Raw genomic sequence first — 13,403 nt, forward strand, 5'->3', positions numbered from 1 at the left:
GGCATTTAACATGTGCTATTTAAATCAACGCTGCTTTTTCAAGCAAGCGTCCAAATAAACCTTCAAAATCTCGAAATGTGCCAATTTTGTCATTAGACCCATTTGTGGCAGGATTTCATTCCATCTACGAGCATCTTTAAATTGACATTACATCACAATGCATTGACCGATTTCAATTCTGTTTTTTGATTTTTGATGCTTTAATAAAGCTTAATAATGTAGGAACATTAAATAACGCGTTTCTGCTGCAATTATTTTTGAGGTGATATACCTACTTTTAAAACTATTTAAAAATAGTCATATGCATTTTAGCGATTTGCTTCTCTTAAATGTTTATTGCTTTTTGCAAAGGACCCCACATGAAATATTATTAGTATTCCACATTGCTTATATCTCGACCCAAGGGGTAAGAGCAAAATTGTACAATTATTTTTTTGCGAGGGGTCTTTCTTTTCCTTGAACTTTTTATTCATTCTGTTTCTTACTAATTTTTTTCATACATGCCAGGTTGCTTACATAAGCTTTCAAGCTTGGCTTGAGCAATTAGTATATTTATGTGTGTTAGGGTTAGGTTAGATTGATAATTAGGGTTAGGATAATGGTTAGGGTTGGGATTATAATTAGTTAGGATTAGGGTTGTAATTAGGGTGGGTTAGGAAGGATTAGGGTTAGGGATTAGGGTGGGTTAGGATTAGGGTTAGGGTTATACTTGTGCGCAGTGTATTCCAGAAATATTCCGAGTATTTTGCTTTCGTAAGAATGTGTCCATTGGACCGACTGGTTTAACAAAACAAAAACAAAACAAAAAACAAACAAAAAAACAAACAAACAAACAAACATTATAAGACTTCACTTTAGGTTATGAGCACTGCGATTATATTTAACAAGGTTAACATATTAGTTAACAACTAGATGATGTCGGTGAATCTGATACATACGGTTTAGTTGCATCCGCAGCCTCAGCCAGGACAATCATCTCAAAGTGTTCTCCCGGTCGAATAGATTTACAAGATGGCGGATCAACTATTGTCGGTTTCGAACACTTCTCGTCTCCACCCTCTACTTGCAGGAGAAATAGTAGGGATATTTTGCTGAGAGGTTTGCTCTTTCGTTTCACTGGACGAATGTAGTCCTCCACAATTACATTTACAGCATGATATCCTTCCGCAACATTGGTTGTGTTAAGTTTAATTGTGCAAGAACGTTTCTATTTTTTTAAATAAAAAAGTAAACATGAAAATCAAATTAAGTCATGCGCACAATGAAGTGAAATTATATCTATGCTGGGTGTTATTTGATTGTTAAGAGTATGCTTTCATTCAATAAGAATAGTTTTTAATTTAAGATCATTACATCGAATGGCAATCATTAGGCATTAGAAACAAATTAGTTCGATCTTTCGATATTGCGATCGACCATTGATGCTTGGTCGTGGTCGATCCCTATTATTTTGCATTAAAGGAGTATTTCGTGATCCTAACATCCTCTTTTTATGACATTTATCAGTAGATATCCACGAAAAAGCTTATTCCCAAAATTTCAGTTGATTCCGATTTTGCGTTTGCGAGTTATGCATGATTATGTGTATTACACTGCTCCATAGGCCACTGATGATGTAATTTCGTTCTGGTACGAACATTCCAGAACGAAATTCAAATTTGACGATATTTTAATTTTGTTAAACGAATTAATCTGCAAGAAATTTCTGGTACATAAACATTATGTAGCCAGAGGTTTCCAGTGGTATTAAAATCTCTCATTAATAACAAGCATCGAAGCAGCATCGACTTTGGTCAAAATCAATGGACATCAAATTTTGCCTTAAGAAAGTAGCAGACGATATATTTTCGCGCCACTTTTTTGTTTTTGGCAGGAATCAGTAGCAATCTTTATATAAACAAACGGAAACATATTACAATTAATAAAACAACAAATGTTTTCAAATACTAACGTTGATAATGACTCCATCCGTGGGCGGTCCGCATGCTTTGGTATTACCATCACCCGGACATTCATCTTTTGATTTATCAGCATAGCGACAACGTGTAGCATCATCATCTGGATCAGACACTAAAATATTACGATAAAAGCAATGAAATTGAACATAATTTTATCAGCTTTGGAAAGCTCATTCATCCATAGTGTGATTAATCAGCACACTTATTTGGAGCAATTAAGCATTGATTCGCTAATCTATATGCCTTTCGGCAATGAATGGTTGATTAATGGGTCTGATATTATAGAATGAATAATGATTTTTAAACAACATACGGTAAGACAACACACGACAAATGAATAACATAATGTAAAATATGTTGTAGAGCACCCGACTATTATTATTAAGCACATAAACAGAACAAAACAGCGTTGATAGTAAACAAACCGTATTTTGTTGAATATGTACACAGGATTACAGGGTGTCTCTGTACCGTCTGAAATTGTATTTAAGTTCCTGAACTAAACAGATTCGAATACTTCATGCAATTATATAGTAAGACAGCTTTCATATCAATATTAACCTATGAAGCTTTTACCTTTTAAAGGGGTTAAAGGGAGCACATAATGTCACTCTAATTGGGAGATTTTAGACATTGTTTTGTATTGTAACTTTAACAGTAATCATGGTAAGTACAAAAGAGTATATATTTTCAGGAAATGATGCGAGAAATCCGACTAACACAGCAGATTTCTGACTAAATGAGCAGGGTTTGAGATAAATGCCAAATATGATTTCCCATGCCATCATTTAGTTTTGTCGTCCACCATAATAAAGTACCTTACATTTCCAAATCTATGAAAACGGCACGTTTATGTTTTAAAGATACACAAGTAGAAACCGATTTCTCAAATCTTAGAGTTGGGACTTTTTATTTTATTTATTATATCTTATATACCTTATAATATTTGGTTAAAAAATTGAACACAAATCAAATGTTTGATTAAATTTTGATTCCTTTTGACTCATACTTTTAAAACAATGATACAGGCCTATTGGGCTATTCCAGAAAATAAATGTACATCCCCATAGACCCAAAAGCTACTTTTGCGAGCCCAAAAACTTCAAAGGGAATTTTCCATTAATTTCTTCCCATTGAAACACATTGTAAGGAATAAGGTGAACTTTGGGCGGGATTTTGGGCTCCTTTAGTAGTGGAAACACTGGTTGACTGTTTATAAACATTGCAGCACTGCCGAGTGCCTGCCGACCGCGACGCCTCCAGCTGGTGAACATTTAGCTAGAAATAAATGATTGTGAGATCTCTTTTGGGAATAAAATTGCCAAATATGAGGAAAAGTACCTTAAATAATTATGTACACATCCTTGCAGCTCTCCATAAACAATGAATTAAAAGGTAATTTACGATCTACTGGTCTAGTGAAATCGGGAGTGGAATGGCTGTCAAATTCTGCACACTTCACTCAATCAACTCATGTATAAGCATGGCAGTTCAATGTAGTCTAAATGTTTTTCTTTTCGGCACTGAAAAAAATAATTCTTGTGGGATTGTAGGTCTACAGCCTGTACAGGGTCTAGTAATTTTGATTTGAATGCTGTTTTGCTTTGTTGAGGTTTCCATCGTAATAGGCCAAACCAGACCTATTTTGCATTAATGGTTTTCCTGATTAATAATTTGATGCACAATTCAAAGTGAAATCGATTCCTTCAAAAAGCTGTGGCAAAAACGCAACAAATTTGAACCCTGGTTTGGCCTCCGGGTTTAGTTTCCGAGATTTTTCAGATTTTGGCGGCCGATCAGTTCCCAAGACCCCCTCTTTTGGCCGGTCAATCAGTTCCCAAGACCACCCTTTTTGACCGGCCGATCAGTTCCCTAGACCCTCCTTTTTGGCTGGCCGATCAGTTCCTTAGCCCTCAAGTTCGAAATGGCGGTGGCACACCCCTACCAAAAAAAAATGTGAGTGCCCCCCGGGCAGAAAAGTAAGCTCAAAATCAGAAATCCTCAATTTGAGAGCTCATTTTGGACATTTCTGTGATTTTCCTTCATTTAATTGGATTTCCAAGCTTTTTCAAGTGAAATTTGCAACTGGAATTCCAGCCGTTTTCAGAAAGCAGTCTTGGAAATCCAGATTATTTCTTTGCTTGAAAAGTAAATACTCCTCTATAGGTGTGTGCACTTATTTTTCTGGAATAGCCCATTGGACAGCGATTAACATGATTAACGAAAGCATAGCCTATCAAACTCACCTGGTATCTGTAATAAATAGTCACATCCTTTATGAAACCTTTCTACTGGAATAGGCGCTGTGACAGGTGATGAATTGATTTGATCATTATCGGGGCGTGGCTGGACATCCACGTGGGTTAGCATTTTCCAACCTTTGGCACCGCCATATCTGTCTATTGGACTTTGAAGGGCAATCCAGCAACAGTGTTCATAGCTGAATATGGGAACAAAAACAGCGTTACATTAATTACGATTTGGCTCTCAAAATGTCTTACGATCTATATAGATAATTTACAATCTTATTCATGTACTGTTTAAAAATAGCTCTTTTGCCAGAATTGTGAAAAAGAGAATTCATTCAGATTTATAGATTCAGATATAGGATAAAGAAGTGCTACTGCTACTAGTGTAGATTACATACAGTAAGCCAAATAATTAAGGTACCAGTTACATTTACCCCCTGTATATCATAAACAAACACAGATATGTCATAATTGGAACCAGCAGGCAATAGCTGCATCTTTTAGCTCGAATTTAAGACCTTTTTCGTTGAAATTGTTCAAGAAATAAAGACACGACGATCCAAAAACCCAAGGAAGATGCTATTTAAAAGTTGCAGTTTGCTCCATTGCATGCCCTATTGATTTGTACACAAAGCGTTCGCGAACAAGAGAACTAGCGCCATGCTTCCATTGATAAGCACGTTAAAACTAGCGTCGTGCTTTCATTGATTAGAACACAAAAGTGCCACCTTTGATTTCGTTTCTTCATTAGGTTTTAGATCACCGTTTCTTTAATTCTCAACCAATTTCAATCAGAGCTAAAGAGTATAGGTTTTGGCTGCTTGATTTAATTTTGACATATATTTAGGATTTACAGGGTGAACACAACTGGTACCCTAATTATTTGGCTTACTGTATTTACACGCAACGGATTTCAACGCAGAATTATTGTTAGAGAAAATGTCTGTATGGCATAATTATGACAGACTGAGTTGTCATTTTTTCATTAAAAGTTTGTTAACTCTAGAAGCTATTACCTGATGTCCAATTCCTGTAGACCAGGAGGAATGTTGTAAATTAAGGAATTGTGTCCCACTGAGGAGTCTTCTGTTACGTCAAAATCGTCGCATATCCAGTTTAATTGTGCTGTCGCATTATCACTCGTACAGCTAGAAAGATACGATTAAAAAAGTCTTAATTTATGCACCAGAAAAGTTACAGAACTTATGGTGAAATGTGGTATATGCTTGAAGAACAATTTTGGTCCTGCATTTAAGACAATATTATTATAAATTATTTTATATTCAAATGTTTAAGTTGATTCTTTGTAACAGCTGCACTGCTTATTTAGCGAGTGTAAATGATTTAGGGAAATATGGTGACTAAACGATGAGGAATTCGCGTGGGTTATATAGGCATGTTCTCAAATCACATTATCATAACATAATGATATATTAGGTTAGATAACACAATAAGAATAATATTGCAATTAATAAACCTACAAATAGTATGCTCAATTCTGATTGTGTTTAATCAGGTTAAATCTATCTATAAATGTATTTTAATGCTTTAATTATTCATGCTACTTTGCTAGCAGATTTCATTGTTATAAACTTATTAAGGGGTACTACACCCTCGATAAATTTGTGTCTATTTTGCATTTTCTCAAAAACTAATAACACAGTGGTAACAAAAGTTATAGTATATTATAGGGGCAAGGAATCCAATTACTACACTGGAATTTCAGTGACCCAAGACAAGCGGTTTGTTATTTATGATCAGAAATAAGGTACCGCTAGGATGTACCTCGTTTCCTATCATATATACTGAACCGCTTGTCTTGAGTCACTGAAATTTCAGTGTAGTAAGTGGATTCCTTGCCCCAATAATATACATAACTTTTGTTACCAGTGTGTAATTATTTTTTGAGAAAAATGCAAAAATAGTCACAAATTTACCACATGGGTGTAGTACCCCCTTAAATGAAAACAATCATGGTATGCATTGTATATGATTCATGTTTCGTGAAACAATCATGGTATGATTAGTATGTGATTCATGTGTCGTCAAAATGGACTGATATTATTAACACTGATTCAGTAAGAGAACTTGTTTGTGTCCATTATGATTTATAAATGAAACAGACAAACCATTATTGTCGAAAATGTAAGCTAATGAGGTAGGTATAGCATTCAATAAATATGTATTACTGACACACCACCCAACCATTCAAAATATTCAGACGACACACGCGCCCAAAGGAAACTCATACACACCCAACACACCAGCACACCCCTACTACCACACCTTCCAATTAAAGCCTTAATGTACGATCTTTTTTCAGAATATACCTTTATTTTTATCAAAACCGATTTTTTGGCATATTTGTAATTATTACACGTGTTCCAACTTAAATCTATGAGCAAACTTTCAAATTCGCCCTATTTGTAGTAAAACGGGATGATGTTCTATTGGTCCGACATATTATCATAATTTTTCAATATGATAATATGTCGGAACGATCACAAATCTTAGTCTCCTACGAAGCCAGTTTGTTACACTCCCTCCACACGAAGAGCAGAGAGCGTAACCAAACTGGCTGCGTAGGAGACTAACTCTGAGGCCGCATTAGGCATCCTAATCCAAGAAGTAAGAGACATTTCGAGTGATAGAGGTGAAGTTTATGATAATGTTTCTTTGCAAATGTCCTATGTTTTTCGCGTCCAAATGTATTGGGAACTTTCATAATGATTGCATATTAACTATTTTATCATTTTGGAAGAAAAAAGAAAATTTTAAAATTTAAAAAGAACGTACATTAAGGCTTTAACTCCCGTTTACGTGCACAGATAAAAAACAAAACAACAACGAAATCTCATGCTTGACCAAAGGATTAAAAAAACCAACCCGACACTATCCTTCTGAAAACTTTCTGTTATTTTTCTATACCTGTCACACATCAGTTTCCCACTAGTGTGTAGTTCTGTTCGTTTCTGCTGTGCTTCTGCAGTGCATGGGTCGAATCTAGGCTCTGTGTGGTCCAACTTGAAGCCAACATTGTAATTCAATTGGATCTGTAGAAATATTTTATCAGAGCAAGTAAATATGCATCGTAATATTTGATTTGATTTGATTTGATTTGGTACTTTAAGACTCAAACCACACTACAGTTACAGTCGGCAATGTCCTGCGAAAAGTCACTGGACTCCGTGTGTTTTCTCTGCACTGGTTGTCTTTATCTGACCTTCAAATCTGACCTTCAAATTAAAAGTGTACGTTTTAAAGTGTTGAATCGCTAGATCGCTCTCATGTCAAGAAAATGACGTTTTCTTGGACCCCGTTTGTACCGAAAGTCAATGGGGACTATTTATCGGTGTGCACCCTGTAAATTTTGACCTACGGTCACAAAGTTAAGCAACAAGTGACTGTCTATATCAATTATATAGTTGATTTCTAGCCTGTTCAGCATCTAAATCTGAAGATTTGTGTAAAAATAGGGCCGAAATGCTGTGAAATGCATCATCGTAACACTGATAACATGGCTAATGATAGCTATGCAAGCCAAAAGTACATACATGTCATGCAACTGTAAGGCTTCCAAATATGGCACAGCTGGCGTGCCCAAGTATAGAACTGCAAATGCTTGAGAAAATAATTTCCACTATGTTTCGAGAATGCATAGAAGCGACTGCTGTGTGGTTGGCTGTTTGGAAGTTGTTATTGCATGGACACTATACTCCCCATTCCAGAAAAATACAGAACTGTTTTTTTGGTTTAAAAATAGTATCCTGTTTTGCCAAATGAAACATAGCTAAATCCCAATCATTTAGTTAGTCCTAACTGGCAATAAAAGTCAAATTTTAATATTTTTGCAATTTGATGGGTAATTGTCCAATGTTTTGTTACAATTGTAGTCACAAAATTGTAAGACTTGCCACAAGTCTAAGCATTCAAAATCTTGAGTATATGTTAAGAGTTATCTCATACTTTTAATATTCTATGTTAATTTTGCTATTATTGGTTATGAACAAGATTAGAAAATGGGTTTTCCAAAAATTAGAATGCATACCTTGAAATCAGTCTTTGTTCACGTATTTGGACTTGATTGTCACATAATACGAAAAAGGTCGAAAAACGCCCTAAAAATGCATGTTTTTGGCCCGTATTTCCAAAAAATTGACCAAACATTACAATTGTACTTTCATTGCCAGTTAGGACTAACTAAATGATAAGGATTTAGCTATGTTTCATTTGGCAAAACAGGATAATATTTTTTTATCCAAAACAATTACCGGTAGTTCTGTTATTTTCTGGAATGGTGAGTAGTTGGTAAGCTTAGAAATTACATGACCGTTTTTGGTAAGCTTCAACATGTTTAGGCAAGCTAATTTCCACCGCTGAAGCCAGGCTCTACTCCTAGGGCCCACAGGTTATAATGACTAGCCGTGTACAGCGGTGTAGTGTGTGTCATCCTATGGGAGACCATGATGGGTGAGGGGCATTACTGGGCCTGCTTGGTGGCACACAAGCAATTTCCCGGCAATTTTCCTATAGCATTGTATAATTTTTCAATTCGATTGAGAGGTGACGTGCCCCCTTCCCCCAACACTCCCGTCTCCCTATGATGTATTTTCTCCTCTTTTTGCTTATGCAATTTGTTTGTTTGCACATGTTTTTTTTAGAAATATTGAAATGGCAATGCATTGAGCTGTTAACTGTGTAATTTTGTCATTGCTATCAGCAGTAGATAGCAAAAAAATGCTAAAAATGATACCATGTAAATCAGCTTATTTGCATATAGTAAACTTTCTTATATGATAATATAGATATGAATAAAGTTTTGTATATTATAATAGCCTATGTAGTAAAATTCAAATTAGTATCTTACAAAGGCAACTCACACTTTTAAACAAAATACATACAGACAATACGGTGGGAGATCAGATTATGATAATTAATAAATACAGAATGGTAACCTAATCTTTAATATAATACAATATAATATAATATAATATAATATAATATAATATAATATAATATAATATAATATAATATAATATAATACAATACAATACAATATAATATAATATAATATAATATAATATAAAGTAATATAATATACAGGGTGTCCCAGAAAAATTACCGAGTGACTAAACCTGAACGTAAGGCAAGAAATAGACATCAGTATTAAAAAATTAAAATATAGCGCATAGCCTATGTTATTGTGCATCACATACGAAAATTTTATTTGATTCGGTTGACTGGTTGCGAAGAAATTAACGATTACACAACGCGCGCATCAATGCAGTTCATTCCAAGTTTGATCAACAGGAGTTTTTCTTACTCGCTCACCGCTTCCTAAAGTTTGTGTATCTCATTAAATTGAGTCCACATGATCTATTTTATAATGTTTCAATGACGATAATTAACAGTGTGTACGAGAAAACTTTGATTTCTGTAATTGGAAGCTTTCCAACTTTAATTCTTTAGGTTGTGCAAATATGTAATATTTTATCTTTCCTAAGAACATTTGAGCCAAGAATGACAATCACAAGTGCTTACAGCTTTAGGTGTGAGTTGATACCATGCAACATTAATGTTGAAGTTTTGATTTGAACTTTGAATTACAATTTCTTGGCAATATTCCAAAAATATTAATGTGTGTGTGTTTTTAAGCCAGTTGGAATTATTTATGCAATAATTCTTTATGCAACATTTATATCAACATTTACGAAAAAAGAGTTTACAAGTACCGAGCATCACCTTACATGCAAGCTTTCATTTTCAGAAGTTTTCAAATTTGAACAAAACCTGCAATTAAATGTTTGAAAGAAACAGATTGTTTAAAAAGAACAAAAAGGATATCACCTAACAAAATATGTAGCCCATTGATAGTTTTAACCACTGGTGCACATTGTGTTGAATGATCTTTCTTTCAAACTTGGAATGAAGTAAATTGACACATGCGTTATGTAATCGCTCATTTCTTCACAATCAGTCAACCGATTCCAGAAATATCAACGTATAAGATGCAGAATTAGATGGGCTACACGCTGATGGTTAGAATTTTGGATTCTTGTGTCTATTTCTCGACTTACGTCCATATTGATTCGCCCGGAAATTATTTCTGGGACACCCTGCATAATATATAATATAATATAATATAATATAATATAATATAATATAATATAATATAATATAATATAATATAATATAATATAATGTAATATAATATAATATAATATAATATAATATACAAATCTAATCTAATATAATGTACTCTAATTTGATCTATTATAATCTATCTACTTTACTCTACTCCAATCTAATCTAATCTAATCTGATCTACTCCAATCTACACTACTGTACTCTACTGTACTGTACTCTAATCTAATCTAATCTAATCTAATCTAATCTATCTACTCTACTCAAATCTACTCTACTGTACTCTACTGTACTCTAATCTTATCTAATCTACTCCAATCTAATGTAATTTAATGTAATCTAATCTAATCTATTATAATTCTAATCTATCTACTCCACTCCAATCTTATCTATTGTACTCTACTCTACTAAACTCTACTCTACTCTACTCTACTCTACTCTAATCTAATTTTATCTATTCTATTCTAATCTATCTACTCCACTCCAATCGTATCTACTCTAATCTAATCCAATCTAATCTTATCTAGTCTAATCTACTTTTCTGTCCTCACCTGGTTGTTCCCGATTGGTTTCCAGTTCATAGAGCCTCCTCGAAAATGGCTTCCGTAACTTGCCGGTAAAACGATTACCAGCAATATGAAACTCAACGTGATAGAGTTCATTCTGCACAGCTGCTCACTCCTTAAGCCTCAAAAATCAGTAGGCCTACATAATATTTTAATTATATATATCATAATCATTGTGAGATTTTATGTGACATGCATGTAATAAAGTTGATTGAGAAAGATTGCTACATTACACCGTCTCGGCAAGCGGGGGTTTTGTGTCTTGGTCTTAACCCTTGAATTATGAACACTTTAGGGCCTAGTAAATGCTAATGGTCTAACTTATATAAAAATACACATAATTAGAATAGCAGACACTGGAAGAACCCATCCGTTACCTCATACATGTATTTTGGTAGAAATGTTCAGTTTTGGAGAAAATGCCACCCCCAATTTTTTGAACAAACGTTTTGGGGCAACGTAACAGAAATGTTCTTCAGTATTTATTTTTTTTTGTTAATTTTCAAATACTAGATATAAGTATCCATCAAACGATAGATATCAAAACAAAAAGCATGATTTTCAACAACTTCAGCTTATTAACGATTCCTTAATTTAAATTTCCAAAAATAAGTTGTCAAATCTAAGACATTTGCAACAATCACCGGTATCAAAAAACCACGCTAGGTCCCATCCCTCCCTTTTTCGCACATAGCTACTTAAATTTCAAAGCAAAAACCCGATAGACTTACCGGAGCAGCTTTCAGATAGAACCACTACTGGTAAAGGCACAGCTGGAACTGAACTATTCTCCTACATTATGTTTGTATTACTGTTAAACAAAATATAAAAAAAACACGTTCAAATATAATGCCTTAAATCAATTGTGTTTGTAACATTCATCGCAATTTGATAAATGTTTTTATTTGATGAACAACAATGATACGCGAAACAATATTACAACGATTAAAAAAATTAACATGTCACAAAACAATTCTGATGCCGTAAGTTGATTTATCATTTATCTGTTTCATTGGGCCGCCAGGGGCAAATTAGAGAGACGATATGTTGAGCTGTGCCACTGAGCGTGTCACATGAATGCGCGTAGGTTTGGGTATTAATTGGAAAGCCCTAAATCTAACCATAACAATACCGAAAAGACCTTGAATAGGGGTTGTGGTATTGACGGATTATTCTTTAGTGGAAGGGATGTTAGGAGGATGTGTCAGATTGCTCTTACGTTTAGCCATGATTCGTCAATTTTAGAAAACTGAGTAAGAGAATTTAAATCCAAAAAGTTTACCATATTGCTTTTCTCACAATGATATTTTTGAGATACAGGACGTGATTCCGACAAAAACCTATGTGTTCAATTCTATTACCCTCACAAACCATTATTCAACTCGCGCACTGTGATTTTGTTTAAATACATCATTACAATTACTTCCGCGATGCAAGCTGTCACCTTGAAATAAACAACTTAAAAAATAGGGCAAAAAGTGGCATTTTCTCTATAAATCGCACAATTTTCTGTGGTAATAGAATATAAATAAATTTTGTTATAGCATTGGGCAGTAAAAGCTGCGCCTCACCCATATTTTTAGCGCCTCGGACACATTAATTGGATGTAAAGGATACCGCAATTTGCTCTTTTGTCTTAATTACCCACTCGTCTTATATAATGTATTATGATCCAATCGATTTGATATCACTTTGAAATCATACAAAGACTTTGGTAATAGAGAGCAATGCGATTACATTTTAATCTAAAGGAATTTTTATAGTCTATTGCGTTGAACTTGTAATCCAAAATTGGATTGCTTACTATACTAGCAATCCTTTTGTAACAAACTCTCGATTGATCACAACTACTTTGCAGAGGAGCAATTCATTAAAATAATAACTATTACAAAGTCATGTAGTCCGGTTGTCAAACACACTTTTTCCCATTTTAGCTTGGTTCAGAGTCTTTATTTTTTTAGATGGAATTTGCTTCCCAAGACAACCAACATCTTAAATCGCCCAATAATGACAGAGAGCGAGAGGAGAGTAAAATGTTGTTTCTAATAAGAAATCTGGAGATATCCATTTAAAAGACCCCGAAACAAGATTAATATGGCCGGCGACCGGACTATATGACAATGTATGCCAAAAATGGTGATCTATACAAATATTGACTGTTATGAGGGGCATGCTTAAAATTATAGGCCCAAGGTGATCTCAAAACCATGCTATGACCCGAGGCGCAGCCGAGGGTCATAGCATGGTTTTGAGATCACCGCGGGCCGCCTATAATGTTAACCATGACCCGAATAAAGCAGTCAATATTTGTTTTATATACCTCATTAATATAGATTTTTGCCATATGATTGGTTAAAAGGCTTATTTTATTGTTCATAGGCCATGGTAAAATTTACAAAGAAAGTTTTTTCGTTATGAACCGATCGCGTCACCGCAACTGGCAGGCAGCGAGTTGGCGCCGTGTGCGTAATGCGAACACGCCGTCG

The 13,403-nt window shown here is 34.5% G+C and overlaps 1 protein-coding gene across 17 annotated transcripts in view; it reads right to left on the reverse strand.

Annotated features, from left to right (window-relative positions):
* Positions 1–11,729, reverse strand: part of LOC140169621 (uncharacterized) — a 37,882-nt gene extending 26,153 nt beyond the window's left edge. For all 17 annotated transcript variants that reach the window (XM_072192890.1, XM_072192889.1, XM_072192891.1 and 14 more), the window contains exons 1-7: positions 11,649–11,729; positions 10,903–11,056; positions 7,136–7,260; positions 5,224–5,355; positions 4,205–4,398; positions 1,952–2,070; positions 939–1,207 (exon numbers count right to left, since the gene is read on the reverse strand). In XM_072192890.1, coding sequence (XP_072048991.1) covers positions 939–1,207; positions 1,952–2,070; positions 4,205–4,398; positions 5,224–5,355; positions 7,136–7,260; positions 10,903–11,013 — 950 coding nt within the window. In that variant the 5' untranslated portion in view covers positions 11,014–11,056; positions 11,649–11,729. The remainder of the gene's footprint in view (positions 1–938; positions 1,208–1,951; positions 2,071–4,204; positions 4,399–5,223; positions 5,356–7,135; positions 7,261–10,902; positions 11,057–11,648) is intronic.
* Between the last annotated feature and the right edge of the window lie 1,674 nt (positions 11,730–13,403).

The sequence above is a fragment of the Amphiura filiformis genome, chromosome 14 (genome assembly GCF_039555335.1).
Source record: "Amphiura filiformis chromosome 14, Afil_fr2py, whole genome shotgun sequence".
Taxonomy (NCBI): Eukaryota; Metazoa; Echinodermata; class Ophiuroidea; order Amphilepidida; family Amphiuridae; genus Amphiura; species Amphiura filiformis.